This window comes from Papaver somniferum, chromosome 5 (genome assembly GCF_003573695.1).
Source record: "Papaver somniferum cultivar HN1 chromosome 5, ASM357369v1, whole genome shotgun sequence".
NCBI lineage: Eukaryota > Viridiplantae > Streptophyta > Magnoliopsida > Ranunculales > Papaveraceae > Papaver > Papaver somniferum.
This window is the reverse complement of record NC_039362.1, coordinates 214,428,245-214,442,328: the sequence shown is the minus strand read 5'-3', so window position 1 is coordinate 214,442,328 and position 14,084 is coordinate 214,428,245. Positions and strand designations below refer to the sequence as shown.

The window sequence follows — 14,084 nt, the reverse complement described above, 5'->3', positions numbered from 1 at the left end:
TCAAGCAGTATCACAAGTGGGTACTAAGCATGAGAAGAATCCAAATATCTTCTTCTACAACGAGAAACAAAGATAAAAATAAATAACTTAAAATAAGAAATCACAATTTGGACATATACTCCAATAAAGATGAAATTGCATGCTTACTCTTTTGGATTTGTAGAGAAGTTCAGGAGGGATTTTGTAAAGATCTTCATCAACAGCCTTAGGAGGAATTCTTTGTGGGTGAGGGGTGATGTAATGTTGATGATGATGATATCGTTCAACTTCATTTGGAATCTTTGATGAGTGATGATGATGATGACGATGTTCCGCCGGTGATCTAGTCACGTCATGTACCCTACCATGCTTTTTTTGATCTTTCATACTCCTATTATTGTTGTTGTTGTGGTAAAGTTTCTCCCTTGGTACTCCTCCCTTAGTCTACAAAAGTTCATTAAATCAGTAGAAAAAATAATTCCAAATGGCAATTTCAGCTTGAAATTGTATTAATCAGAAGAAAAATTCTAAAGAAAAATGGCAAATTTGTTTACCTTTCTGCGAGAAACAACAGTAAAGTTCGGTGGTGGTGGTTTGATAAGAGGATGGTGATAAGTATGAGGAGGAATATGATTAGAGTAAAGAAAATCATGAGCACCTGCAGCACCATACAAATCCCTATGGTCACCAGCAACACAACTGTATCTAACTGATCCGAAACACTGTGTAATTGGTGTCCCAGTAGTACCATCTGAGAAATAATCCCAGTTCCCAAATGTTGGTATTTGATTCCTCCTCCTCTTAAAATCATCCATTACTCTGATCAAGGCAATGAAAGAAAAGAAAGGATTGGGTTCTGTTTTTGAGTTGTTACAAACTCCGGCAAGTTCTATTGTTTGCTATGGAAGTGCATGCATTAGCATATAAGAAGAAGATGAAGAGAAAAGGAATGAGATATTTGTTTTCTTCAGGGTCTATATCTTGTTATATTGGAATTTTTTGGAAGTAGAATCAGAAGAAAGCTTATAAAGTCCAAAGCCGTGGATACAAGAGACCATAAATTATGTGATAAATTAATTCCAGTATGAAATGTTTGTCCTCACTACTCAGAGAGCTCCCCAGAGTTTAGAGAGAGAGAGAGTAAATGTCTATATTCTGGACACAGGGAGACAAGATGCTTTAAATTCAAATAACATCTCTTTATCTGGATTCTTGAGAATCTGCACTTGTATTCACAATCTCGAAGTGGCAACCAACCTTTTCATCTAGAGATGTGAAATTTTCTCATTTCTTATACTAGTATGACCAGAGTTGTCAACCTTACAGATTCCATATTTCACCCGTTTAGTGTAATCAATTAATGCAATCTAAGTACATCATGTTTAACGAAAGGGTGATTGACATTGTTTTTTTTGTTTGTTTGTCCGTTAACGGTTAGCAGTAACTTCTTTGGTCCGATTTTTGTTTAGTCAGATCTTCCCTTGCTAGAGCCTTCGATTTTATCTTATGTTTGTGTTGACAACTAGCTTGAACCTATATAAACACCCAATTCACTGAGACCAAACAAATTAGAAGAAGACAGGATTCCTAATTAAGACGCTTTCGAGCAGAAGAAAAAGGAACCAGGATGCCTAATTACTAAAACCGACAAGATTTTAACCTGCTTTCAGACATAACGGAGATCCAACAGTTAAAAAGAACGAGGATTTACTTTTGCTACTACTGCGCTGCCTCTCCTCCTGTCCACTGATAAGGTAACCTTTTACTTTGCACTGTTTCCTGCAATGGTAAAAGCGACTCTTTTTCTCGTAAATATCACGAGAAAATACAACTAACGAGACACTTGAAAGTCATAACTTGAAGATGAAACTTTTATTTTGCTCAGCACTTGAAGTCTTGAAATGGAAACTTGTTGAAAGTTGAAACTCTACCATCCATGTGTTGTATCATTAAATGCACTTTTACCTTTCTCAACTACTACAAATGTTTTCCTTGGATAGCCTCTTAATATGCCAAAATCCGTACTTCTCTTAACTTCTCATGTAAAAAGCACTCTGTTCTTTCGCTTTCCACCTTTTTTTCCTTCCAAATCATAACGTAGAACACTATTCTCGTCAAGGGATTGAACGCCAGGACACAGAGAAAAAGACATAAGGCGATATAATGCAGAGAGACAGTGTAAGTTTTTACTGGGGTTTTGAGACCGACGAACCTGCTATAAGTACAAAACCTATAAATTACCCTAACTGTCTCAAACCCTGACCATCTACTTGCTAAACCCAAAGGAACCAACATTAATAGGCTTACGAGCTGAAGCACTCTAAATCTAATGCGGAAAATAGAAGTCGAGAATTTTATGTTGAAAAGAGTAAAAAACTTAAAACAGACAACACAGACAGGGACACTTCTTGATAGCCAAACAGCGGTTGCAGTGTTGAGGTGCACACACCCCTAGGAAGAAGAGAGAATTAATTATGTCTCAATCAATGGAAGAAACTTTATTCTTTTGCCCAAAAATCCTGCTGAGTGCTGATCCTAGTGTGACGTAAATACGCAGTTATGTTTATAACTATACTGTACGTAGTTGGGTCTCTATATATAATATATTACGTGTTGGCTTTGCTATTATAGTAAGTCAGTTGAGAATTAAATGAGTAACCATCACCTAGGAGGATAGACTACAACAACACGTACACAATTCCATCTGAATTAGACTACGTGATCCAGTGCTGATCATCATAATCTTAATTGCACAATTCGATTTCAAAAACATGAATTTTATCATTAGGTTATCAAGGAATTAAGAAGAGTAACATATCCAGTAAACTTTGGGACCTTGAACTCTCCTGTTCGTTTCAATGATATACGTTTTGGAACATTGTTATCCAATAGATTGGCTGAATCTTTTTTTTTAACAGAAAGTCTGCATGTCACACTTACTGACCTACACAGATGCCCTCCCACAAACAAAAGAAAGTTGCCTACTTAAAAGAGAAGAAATTTTCACTCTATATGAGGGCATCGTTCTGCTTTGGGCACCAAAATCTCAGGGCCGGCCCTGGAGAGAGGTTAAACTGACGACTTTAAATTTGTATCATAAATTCATAATGTCCCTAGACTCCCGCAAAATTCGATTCACGAATCCTCGTAAACATTTTTTTTTGATCGGTCCAGTACAACAAGTAACTACGTAATTTAAGGCCCATTTTCCAATGAAGCGGCTTCTGAATATGAGTTGTATAAGTTGAAAGTAGTTAAAGTTAAAGGGAATGCAAGTATACGACATCTGTTGACTAGAATTACTCTTCTCATTCATTCACACTCCAAATGAGGAAAGCCTTTTTTCTTCTTTTTGTTCTTCAAATTCCAAGCAGCACAAGTGGGTACTAAGCATGAGAAGAATCCAAACATCTTCTTCTATAACCAGAAACAATGAGATTCAGGTTAGAATAAGAATCATAAGATACTAACAATCACAATTAGGACATACAGTACTCCAATTACTTAAGATAGAAATTGCTTACTCTTTTAGGTTTGTAGAGAAGAAGTTCAGGAGGGATTTTGTAAAGATCTTCATCAACAGCTTTCGGAGGAATTCGTTTTGGATGAGGAGGAATGTAATGTTCGTGATAGTGATGGATTTCATCTTCATGTCGATTCTTCGATGAATGATGATGCCGGTGATGTTTTTCCGGTGGTTCAGTCACGTCATATACCCTGCCATGCTTTTTTTGTTCCTTTATACTCCTATTATTGTTGTTGTTGAAACGTTTCTCACTTGGTACTCCTCCTCCTCCCTTTATCTGCAAATAATTCACTTCAACAATGTTATAAAATTACTAGGCTCTTGGTTGCACTCTTTGGTGCCTCTATTTTCTTGTAGCTATTTTTGTTATCAATATATTTTAACCCTTCTCTCCAAAAAAAATACATATATATATATATTTTTTTCTTAAAAAAAAAAAAAAGCAATTTAATTCATAATATACACTTAAAAGTTCTGCAATGATCACTCTGTGGTTTTTGGGCAAGATTTGATGTGAAACAGAGAAAAAGAAACGCTTTTATTTTATTTTTAAATTCGGGTGTAATAATGAGAAGAAAAGAAACTCAAGAAAAATGGTAAAATTTGTTTACCTTTGTGCGAGAAACAACAGTAACGGAAGATGGTGGTGGTTTGATAAGATGATGGTTATAAGTATGAGGAGGAGGATCCGAGTAAATAAAATCATAATCAGCAACAGCACAATACAAATCTCTATCATCACCACAACAACTGCTGTATCTACTCACTAATCCAGCTGCTGATTCAAAATACTGTGTAATTGGTAGCCCAGTAACGTCTCAGAAATTCCAGTTCCCAAATGATGGTATTTGATTCCTCCTCCTCCTCCTCCTCTTAAAGTCATCCATTACTCTGCAGATCAAGACAATGAAAGAAGAAAGAAAGAAATGGGTTCTTTTTCTAACTAGAGATCAGCAAGTATTATTGTTTGCTTTCAAAGTGCACTAGTATCTAATGGTGGCTTCTCATTCTGTCCTGTAAACACAAATCTAAAGGTGGCTTCTCAACAAACTTTCATCTCACATATCTAGAGATGTAGATTTTTCTTTTCATTTCATTATGACCAAAGTTGTCAACGTTGGACGTTTTTCTTCTGTTGAACGTTTGGGTAGTTTTTAACTTTTAACTAGTTAGTCTATGACTCTTTATATGGTTGATTCTTAATATTGCCGGTTGGTTGGGTACCCTGTTTGTCGGTAGAAACGGATCCAATCCAATATCACAAGATCCAAGGTACCACCTACAAAGTGCTTATGGGGTACGCGTTTACTACAATGCCTTTCTCAAAAACATCAGTTTCTGGTTCGAGTTTTACTGAGCTACCTATATTCACTGAATTTCTATCTTCTGAAACGCACAGTCCGCAGGCTAAGTTTTAATAGTGCATTTGTATTTTAAGAATTTAGTGCTGAAGAGTTTCAAGCTCAAAATCCAATTATATTAGTGCATTCGTGTTTTAAATCGGTAAAGAATTTTTATCTTCTGATAAGCTTACTCTGCACGGTCTCTCCTAGCTTTATTCTTAACAATTATACAATTTACTCAAAATCCAACTAATCAGACTTCAATTAGAGTCTACAGTAGTCAGTACTCTCTGCCCATCCCTCTGTATCAATAAGCACCGGAACTGCACTTTTAACTTTCTCAACCACAACAAATCCATGTCTTTCCCTTGGATAGCCTGTTATTATAATATGGTAAAAATCCGTACTTATGTTCTCATGTAAACCAACACACTGTTCTTTCGCTTTCCACCGTTTTGTTAATATGATAAAGTTTTCTATTGTTTTGGATAGAACACAACACACATTCATATGCAACAACACTGCTTACATTTTAGTGTTTTCGCAATAGGGTTATTAAACTGGCAACGACAGAGACAATAATACAGAGGATTTTAGGAGATTACATACAGTAGAAAAACAAGAGACAAGGATACTTCTTGATAGCCAAAAAGTAGTTGCAGTCTTGGGGGCATGCACACCCCAAGGAAGAAGAGGAACGGAGAATTAGTTATGTCTCAATGAAACAAACAAAAACTCTATATTTTTTATTCAGCTGATCCTCAATTCCTCGTCCTATGCTGTGAATCCTGTGATGAAGTAACTGTATTACTTGATGACTTTTTTTTTCTTTTTGATTCAAATTATATGCAGGCAAATTACCTGTTGGCTTTACTGCAGTGGTAAGTCAGTTGAGAATTATTCCATAAAAAAAAAAGTTAGTTGTGCTAGAGGGCCTACATCCTATGGATGTGCGGTCCATCTGGTTACCTAGTGTTTCCCTTTTATATATATTATATCCATGTAATCCTAAGAGACTTATGAATGGAAACTCTCTTACCTCTTTGTCTTCCCTACATTTCCACTACCACACGTTATCATACCCGATGTTATACCGCAGAGCTAGATGAGATTTTTGGTAGATTTTTTTTCTTCTACATGGGTGATTCAGATCAACGCAGTTATGCAATTACCATCAAGCTAATGTTGAAATCGCCGGAATCAAATCAGATAAGTTGGATATGTTTTGTCTCGTATATTTTTATTTTTTCCTCCTTTCTCCTAATTTTTTTATTTCATTTTTGGATTCTGCCCTGTTTTGTGATTTCAATTTTGGGTATATTAAATCGGTGGTGTAACACTAGTGGAAAACAGATTTTTAACCACTTCATAGGCTTCATGAAAACCACTGCTACTCGGATGACGTAACTAGAGATGCTGTGAGCAACAGTTGTGTTATAAAAACTTGTCTATGGCACAACAGTTTTTTTAAGGGGCATTTTTGTAAAAATATAGAGTTTTAAGAACCACAGTGAGAGTAAATAGTTTCTATAGCACGAAAATTCTGTCCCCCCAAACTTTATCTATCTTTATATCTTTCTAGTCTAACCTCTGCGCCTCTCTCTTCCATCTTCGTTATCTCTTCCAACAAAGATCAAACTGCAACTACCAAACCCCAACCCTGTAATCCCTCTTCTCTTTTCCATTCACTCACCACCACAGCTACCAATCTACCACCTTCATCAGCCCGAGCACACCATATTTTCTTCTTCTGCATCTCCATTCACTCACCACCAGCAACTTAATAATACCCAAAATTCCTAAACCCAAATCTCATCCCCGAAGTTTCAGACTTTGAATAACACCGGAAAAAAAATCTGCATTTCTTTTACAACCCTAGAATCTGCAGCAGTTTCATTTTTGTCTTCATCTCTGAAAAATTCTAGGGAATGCTCATAATTTTTTTATTAACTTTGAATAAAAAATTGATACAAGTCTTGAAGAAGAAAAAGAAAAACGAATTGATTTTCTGGGTTCGTGAAGATCGGAGGAGAAATTGATTGAATCATGTTGGATGTCTATTGTAAGATTTTTTGATTGGTAGTTTGACTTGTTTTTAGTAGATCTAGTTTGTTCGATTTAATTTTTGCGAAAGAATTTGGATTCATTGTTTGTTTATATGTTGAATTTCACATATTTTAGTTCTTTGTATGATTTCAATTGTATTTGTTGATAATAACTGTATTTGGTCATGTTGTTCAGCTTCAAGTTCAGATCCATGATTCGGTCATGTTGTTTATTTATTTAGTGTTCATTTGGTATGACAATTTCTGATTTTTGGATTTTCAAGTATGTCAATTTGGTATTGTAAGATTTGGGTTGTTGCTTAGATTTCATTATTTCATCAAAATATCTGAATTCTATGATTCACAAAGTAATTTGCAGAAAAATGATTCATCTTTATTAGCTTCTAAGGTTCTCCATGGATGAAGATATATGTGTGTCATCTACTTAGATTGAAGTGGCTGAATTTCTATACAGACATTAGCAAATGATGTTTCTTGTTAAGTGTAGCAGATTTTAGGTATCATTGCATAAATTCATTAGAATCTATATTACAAGATTTGGATGAATAGATTTTGAATTAGATTGGAGGATTTTCGGTTCCCCAGGCAGCAGTGGTAGATGACTTTTGAACTAATAAATGATCTTTATTTTGTATGTTTTTGATCTACAGCTGATGCTCTTGGGGTTATTTACACCAGCTTGAACTCACCACAACAGCTAACAAGATGAATTCCACATGGTAGCGATCCTTTTGGAGGGAATTGGAAAGGTGTTACCTACACTGGCTCATTTTGTTACTAATTTGTAAGTAATCTTCAACCTTTTCTTTTTATATTTTCTAATTAGTATTGTTGGTGTACTGAATTTATCTTTGTTTTGCTTTAGTTTAAATCAGAAAAATACCAGGTCTTCAACTAAATGCAAAAGTAGGATACAATTTGCAAGATTTAACTTCACTTGAAGGAGCTGTAAGCACTGTCGACCAAATCTATGTGTCCTTTTACATGACTACCCTACTAGGTTATATATAAGAAAGATACAATCCAAAGGTTTGAATCATTTTAGCATTCAATTATGTTCTGTGATATGGTTTTTATAATGTTTCTTACTATATATGACCGTCTTGTATAAGTTTTTGGAGCATCACCGTAAAGATCTACAGAGTCATTGTTGTTTTGATTTGTGATATGCTTGTTTTTTGCCTTGGCCAACTCTTTTCAGAACTAATGCAGCTTCTTATTATGTTTGTTAGGTACTTGTGTTTCATATTGATGGAGTTGGTTGATACACTTACCTTGATCCTCTTTGGTAGGCAGGGATGATAAGCAAGCATGTCTTCATGGGAGACATTATGACCTACGAATTCACTTACTTGAATTCCCTAGACATGGTGCGTAACCTATGAATCCCTTGGTTTGTCCCTTAAAAAATACGTTGTCAGTTAATATGTATAGTTTAGGCTGAGGATTAGTACGTGATTCATTAGTTGATCACAGACCTATCCCAATTTTTATTGCACATTCTGAGTTCCCCCAGTATGATAACAAATTTAAGACCAAAGGAATCAAGTTTTGTTAAATATTATTTCTTCTTTTTGTGTAACTAGGCGTGCTTGCCTAATTTAATGGATGAGATGAGGTGAAGTTACTTACCATGTGTAAGCAAATGGGGCTTATACTAACACTTGTTTTTTTTTTTATAATATAGGCTGTGTAGGCATTTGAGAATGTTGACGGTGCTTCACCTAAGTGTCGAAATCTTGTTCTTGGCCATGGGGCCTTGATTACTTTGTTAATTAAATCAAATGAGCATGCCAAACTTTCTACGCTGAGAAATTCCAACTGGACTGCCTAAATTTTTTTGGGGCAAGCCACAACCATCATTTGAACAGGTATAAGTCGCCGGTTATCACTACCGTTAGGTTGGTTTATGGTATCCTGCTTGGCATCCCTAATAGATATCAATTTTCTTTGTTGGTGAATTCCTTGTGCAGACAAAGCCTGCACTCCCTGCTCTTGAGCGTCTTATCAATTTCACTGATGAAGAATTACTTACAGATGCCTGCTAGGCCCTTTCCTATATGTCTGACGGTAGAAATGACAAAATTCAAGTTGTTATTGAAGTTGGTGCCTACTGCAGTATCACTGTATTGTATTATGTTTCTAGACTCCGCCATATGTACACATGGTGTATAATTTGAAAGAAATTTTCTTTTGTAGTCACCCATCTCCTACTGTACTCAATCATCCCCTATGCACGGTTGGAAATATTGTTACTGAACCTTGCCTTTTTGCAGAATTCTAGCTCTGTATCTCCCAACTGTATGGTTCAGCAATCCGACACCAATGAGAAGATGAGGGTCATCCTAGTTGATTGGTTAATCGAGGTATATGAAATTTTGACATGATTTTCTATCTCCTAGAAAGGGTAAACAAAACATATGCTAAGCATCCTTCTTGGTTTGAATCTTGACAGGTGCATTATAAATTTGAGCTCATGGATGAGACATTATTCCTTATGGTTAACATTATAGACAGATTCTTAGCCCACCAAACTGTGGAACGAAAGAAACTTCAGTTGGTCGGAGTTACAGCCATGCTTTTAGCATGCAAGTATGAGGAAGTTTCAGTACCGGTTGTAGATGATCTTATTCTAATTTCTGACAAGGCTTATACAAGGAAGCAAGTTCTTTCTATGGTAAATGTTTCACTTCTAAGTCATATATCTCTTATCAAGTGTGTTTAGTTTTTCCCAGTTTCGACATTGTGATTCTAACACTGTAGAAACATGTTTATCATCTACCCAGTTTCGACATTGTGATTCCAACACTGCATAAACATGTTTGCAAGAGAAATCGATAGTAAATACATTGCAATTCAATATGTCAGTTCCAACTTCATATGTATTTATGAAAAGATTCCTTAAAACGGCTCAGTCTGATAAGAAGGTTTGTATAGTTAGTCTTCCATCAGATTAAACTATTGATCCATAGTATTTTAAAACTTTTTATAGCTTGGATACTAACATATTTTCTGCATTTTGAAACAGCTTGAACTTCTCTCATTTTTCTTGATCGAGCTATCCATGGTTGATCATGACATGCTTAGGTTACCACCATCTCTGTTAGCTGCTGCAGCCATCTACACTGCTCAGTTTACTCTTAACAGGACTAGACATTGGAGTAAGACCAAAAAGTGGCATTTATATTACTCAGAAGATCAATTACAGTAAGTGATAACTTCTTCCTGAACACACCGAATTCCTTGTTTTTGCTTTGGACATTCGACAGGTAGTGCCATTGTTATGAATGTACACATTTAGCCGACATTTATGATTGTTTTTTTTTACGAGAATCTAGTTAAATGTTCTTAATTTTAATATATTGGGGTTTATCTCATGGTAGACATCGTCCAGATATCAGATTCGTATTTTTTCTCCTAATTGAGAAACCATTTGTACTCCCCACTAAATATATACATTTTTTTTAATCAAAGGATGGTTGCAGGTGGTTCTGGACTCGGAACAGTGATGGAGTGGAACACACAGACTCCCTTGTAGTGGGATTGGGAGAATTTAGTCATGTTCAGTGGGAAAGTAAATGAAATTCCTAAGGCTTCGCAGCAACCTACTGACTGGGGTGTTGAAGGAGACGGCGGGGGAAATCGATAATGGGTCTTTCTGTTCTCCGACTGGTGGTGGGAGAGATGGTGCTAGTGGTGGTGGTCATTCTGGGTCTGATTTGGGAAATAGGTCTTCGTCTAAAAGTACTATATCAGCATCTATTGATTCTTCAGGGAAAGTAGGAAGTAGTAAATCCAAGTTTAACTTTAACACAGTTGAAGATTTGAGATAGTTGAAATTGTAAATTGAATTCACTATTCAATAAATTCATTATTCCATACAAAATGAGTTTAAAGTCGCTATTATATTCAGTTTCGAAGTCATTATTAATTAATTCCCGTTTTTAGCTTTTGATTTAGTTGAATCAGCTTTGGATTCAGCTGAATCAATATCAATTTTTTTTTTATGAAATATCATTAAAAAAACTACTGTTTCTGTCAGTTTTTGTCGATCTACTGTTAAATAAAGTAGTTTTTTTAAAGAATTCAACTTTTGCCAGACACAGTCGTTTTGGAAAAAACTACTTCTATAATGCAGCTGATGGACACAGTCGTTTTTCGTGATATTACTTCATGTCCTGACAGTAGTTTAACTTCCATTTTCCACTAGTGTAAGTTAACTTGATCTCTAGAAGCTACGTATATGCACCCTATATCAATTGATCTGATTTTATATGCTGATGTTCAATCGATTTGTTGAATTATATTACAAATGATTTGATTGAATTTTAGAATAATATAATATGAGCATGCTTGTGTTAGGGTGATTAATCGGCTGTTGTAATTCTTGTCATAGATATAAGCCATATGATGGTATAGTAATTATGATATGATATGATTATGATTTATCATATTATTTTATATTATAATAATATGATTTTGATTGGATATGTGTGCCTCTGTGATGTGGGTTATTATTTCGTGGGCGGTGAAATCATATGCGTGACGAAGGAGAAAGAGAAGATGAAAGGAAGACGGAGGAGAAAGAAACTCGTATGTTCCCCTGCCCTGTTCTTGCCCGGTCCTTATCCAATCCCGTTCCATCCGGTCCAATCTAAAACGGTTCAACCCGAACCGGCCCGATCCCGTTCCATCACGGTTCCAGCCTGTTATTGGTTTTCTGGCCGTGCGCGATCAAGGCTATTCCTGTTCCACCTATGTAAGGTGGGAACCAAAGCTCGAGGTATGTAACTAATGGAACATCTATTGGGCTTATTTATTTGTTTTTAGAACATTTTTTTGTCTTAGATAAGTCCATATGAAGGGTTAATTTCAATCTTGAATATGATATTGGTCATTGCTGAATGATGTTTTTTGTTCAATTGGTTGTACCAACTCGATTAAAATATATTTATTTTGGGTTTAGAAGTACTTGAACACCATTATTGTATACATGATATTTTCTTCCAAAAAATTTGAATGTTCCAAGAAATATAATTCCACTTGATCGACTATTAAAAAGCCGGTAGTTTCTAAAGAATTGCAAATAAAATCACATGTATTACAGTTTTTGTGGAAGAACTCACAAAATATGATATGAGTTAGAAAATTTTCATTTCTCTACTTCATCCATTATACTAATGCACCAGTATATATTGAAGTATGACAACAAGAGAATTATCTTTAGTAATATATTCAACCTAAAGTAAGTGGTTGACATGCGTAGTGAGATTCTCTTGGCCTATTGAGATAAAAAAATTTCTCAAATTAAGCTAAATGTGGCAAAATTGAAAATGGAAAGAACCCCAAAGTAATGAGGGTTGGACAGACTCATATAAAGCATGTGAAAAAGGACATATATATCATGAGACGAATTTTTTTTCCCCCAGAATTAATGACACCAAAGTATAGGTATCAATTGAACATGGGATCAGCTAAGATGTAATTCTAGCTCCCATCATACTAAAAGAGTTGGAAATGCACCTGGTCATAGGTGTTGGTATATATAATATAATGTGTATGTTTATCATAGTAACAACCAATTTTCACATCAACTTTAATGGCAACAAGAACTTTGCCTGGCCAATTCCCTATCTTATCGAGCGCAGCACTGCTTATTTATTTTTTCAAGATAGAACAAAGACGTCGCAAAATGTCTAAATGTACCAAGAGATAATCACACCTTGTTAAATTTCCAAGTAACCCGTGCAAATGGATATATGTGGAACATCAAAATGATGAGAATGTAACTGATTGCATCTTTTATAGTTTCTAATATATTTGGAAGGAAATATATTTTGGAGAAACTAATGAGTCAATCTAGTGCAATGTAATTTCACTATAATATTTGGATTATTGAATCCATATTGACTCCAACGATGAAATGTTGGAAACTGACTCATACAGGCTTTGGGCATAATCATAAAGAAACATTGGTTGTGACATGATTATTGTTTTGAAAGAACTCATACAAATATCACTTTATTTGAGTGAACGAAAATGGGAAAAAGATTGACAGAATGAAAATTGACGGCACATCTCTCAATAAGTGTTTTCTAAATTACTAGATGCACAACCCCCATTCCTATTATGCTTTTAGGTAAGAAAGCATATCACTCATTTTTAAAAAGTCTTCAGTAAAACAGGATCGAGACCATCTGAAGATGAAAATGGTAAAAATTCCATATTACAAAGAAACAAGGTGAAATTTAGAAAAATATTCATGCAGAATGCGGATCATTAAAGTGACTGATGGATCTGATGAATATTTTGACATTTTGGACTAGTTAAGAAATTTGTGTTTGAAAACTCCTAGCACATATTACACAATGCAAAGTGCAAAGGCTAACCACCATTGTTAATACTAGAGAATTTACATCAAAAGGACTTGATGAATATTGAATGTTTAATAGGATCAATATAAAGCATCTTATACCCAATGGTCTCGCAGAGGCTACCATCAAAAGTTACAGATGGTGTCTAAGGAATAGGTTATGCGTACCAACCTACCTTTTATTGCTTTGGGGATATGCAATATTACGCGCATCTTTACTTAATTCGTTTTAGAACCTAATATTAGTCAATCTGTTCTGCGTACCAGTTGGTAACTGAATTTAAGCATGACATTTTTGCGTTCTTACGCATTTTTGGTTGCACTATATATGTGCCATTACGAGTCCACATCGTACTATGATGGATCACGAAAATGATTAAGTAATTTTGTTGGATATTTACTCTCAACAATTATCCGCATTTTAAAACCTTTGGCAGGAGATCTCTTACTGCTAGAATTGCAGGTTATCACTTTAATGAGATAGTCTTCCCGTCGTTAGGGGGAGATAAGAAAAAGTATTTTCTAAGGTAACGACTTGAATTGTCGTGGTGTGTTCCCAATGTATCTCATATTGATTCTTGTCCTCCACAAATGTAAATGTGAAGTGACAAAGAATAATCAATTTTCAGAATGTACACTAATGTCGCTAAAGTGACAAGATCACACATACTAGCTGCAAATATTCCTACAAGGCTAGAAATCCTCAGTATGGGGTACACCATAGACTAAGATTTTGCAACTACACTTGGTGGAAGTAGTTGAGGCCGTGGCTCCATAAAGGAAGTTGGAGAGACCAC

At 35.3% G+C, this 14,084-nt stretch overlaps 2 protein-coding genes and 1 long non-coding RNA gene across 3 annotated transcripts; 1 reads left to right on the top strand and 2 right to left on the bottom strand.

The window, feature by feature from the left end:
* On the bottom strand, nucleotides 1-794 carry LOC113280780. Its single transcript, XM_026529365.1, has 3 exons — nucleotides 534-794; nucleotides 148-423; nucleotides 1-54 (listed from the first exon to the last, which is right to left on the bottom strand). The coding sequence occupies exons 1-3, from the start codon at nucleotides 792-794 to the stop codon at nucleotides 1-3; spliced, it is 591 nt and encodes a 196-aa protein (XP_026385150.1).
* A 2,116-nt stretch (nucleotides 795-2,910) lies between these two features.
* Nucleotides 2,911-4,471, bottom strand: LOC113278595. The gene is made up of 3 exons (XR_003325575.1): nucleotides 4,117-4,471; nucleotides 3,504-3,782; nucleotides 2,911-3,396 (listed from the first exon to the last, which is right to left on the bottom strand). It is a non-coding gene; the product is annotated as an uncharacterized LOC113278595 (long non-coding RNA).
* Nucleotides 4,472-9,229: 4,758 nt separating this feature from the next.
* On the top strand, nucleotides 9,230-10,653 carry LOC113278593 (G2/mitotic-specific cyclin-2-like). The gene is made up of 5 exons (XM_026527399.1): nucleotides 9,230-9,280; nucleotides 9,370-9,591; nucleotides 9,746-9,841; nucleotides 9,943-10,121; nucleotides 10,389-10,653. Exons 1-5 carry the CDS (start codon nucleotides 9,248-9,250, stop codon nucleotides 10,450-10,452), a joined length of 594 nt encoding a protein of 197 aa, XP_026383184.1. The 5' UTR covers nucleotides 9,230-9,247; the 3' UTR covers nucleotides 10,453-10,653.
* The last annotated feature ends 3,431 nt before the right edge of the window (nucleotides 10,654-14,084 follow it).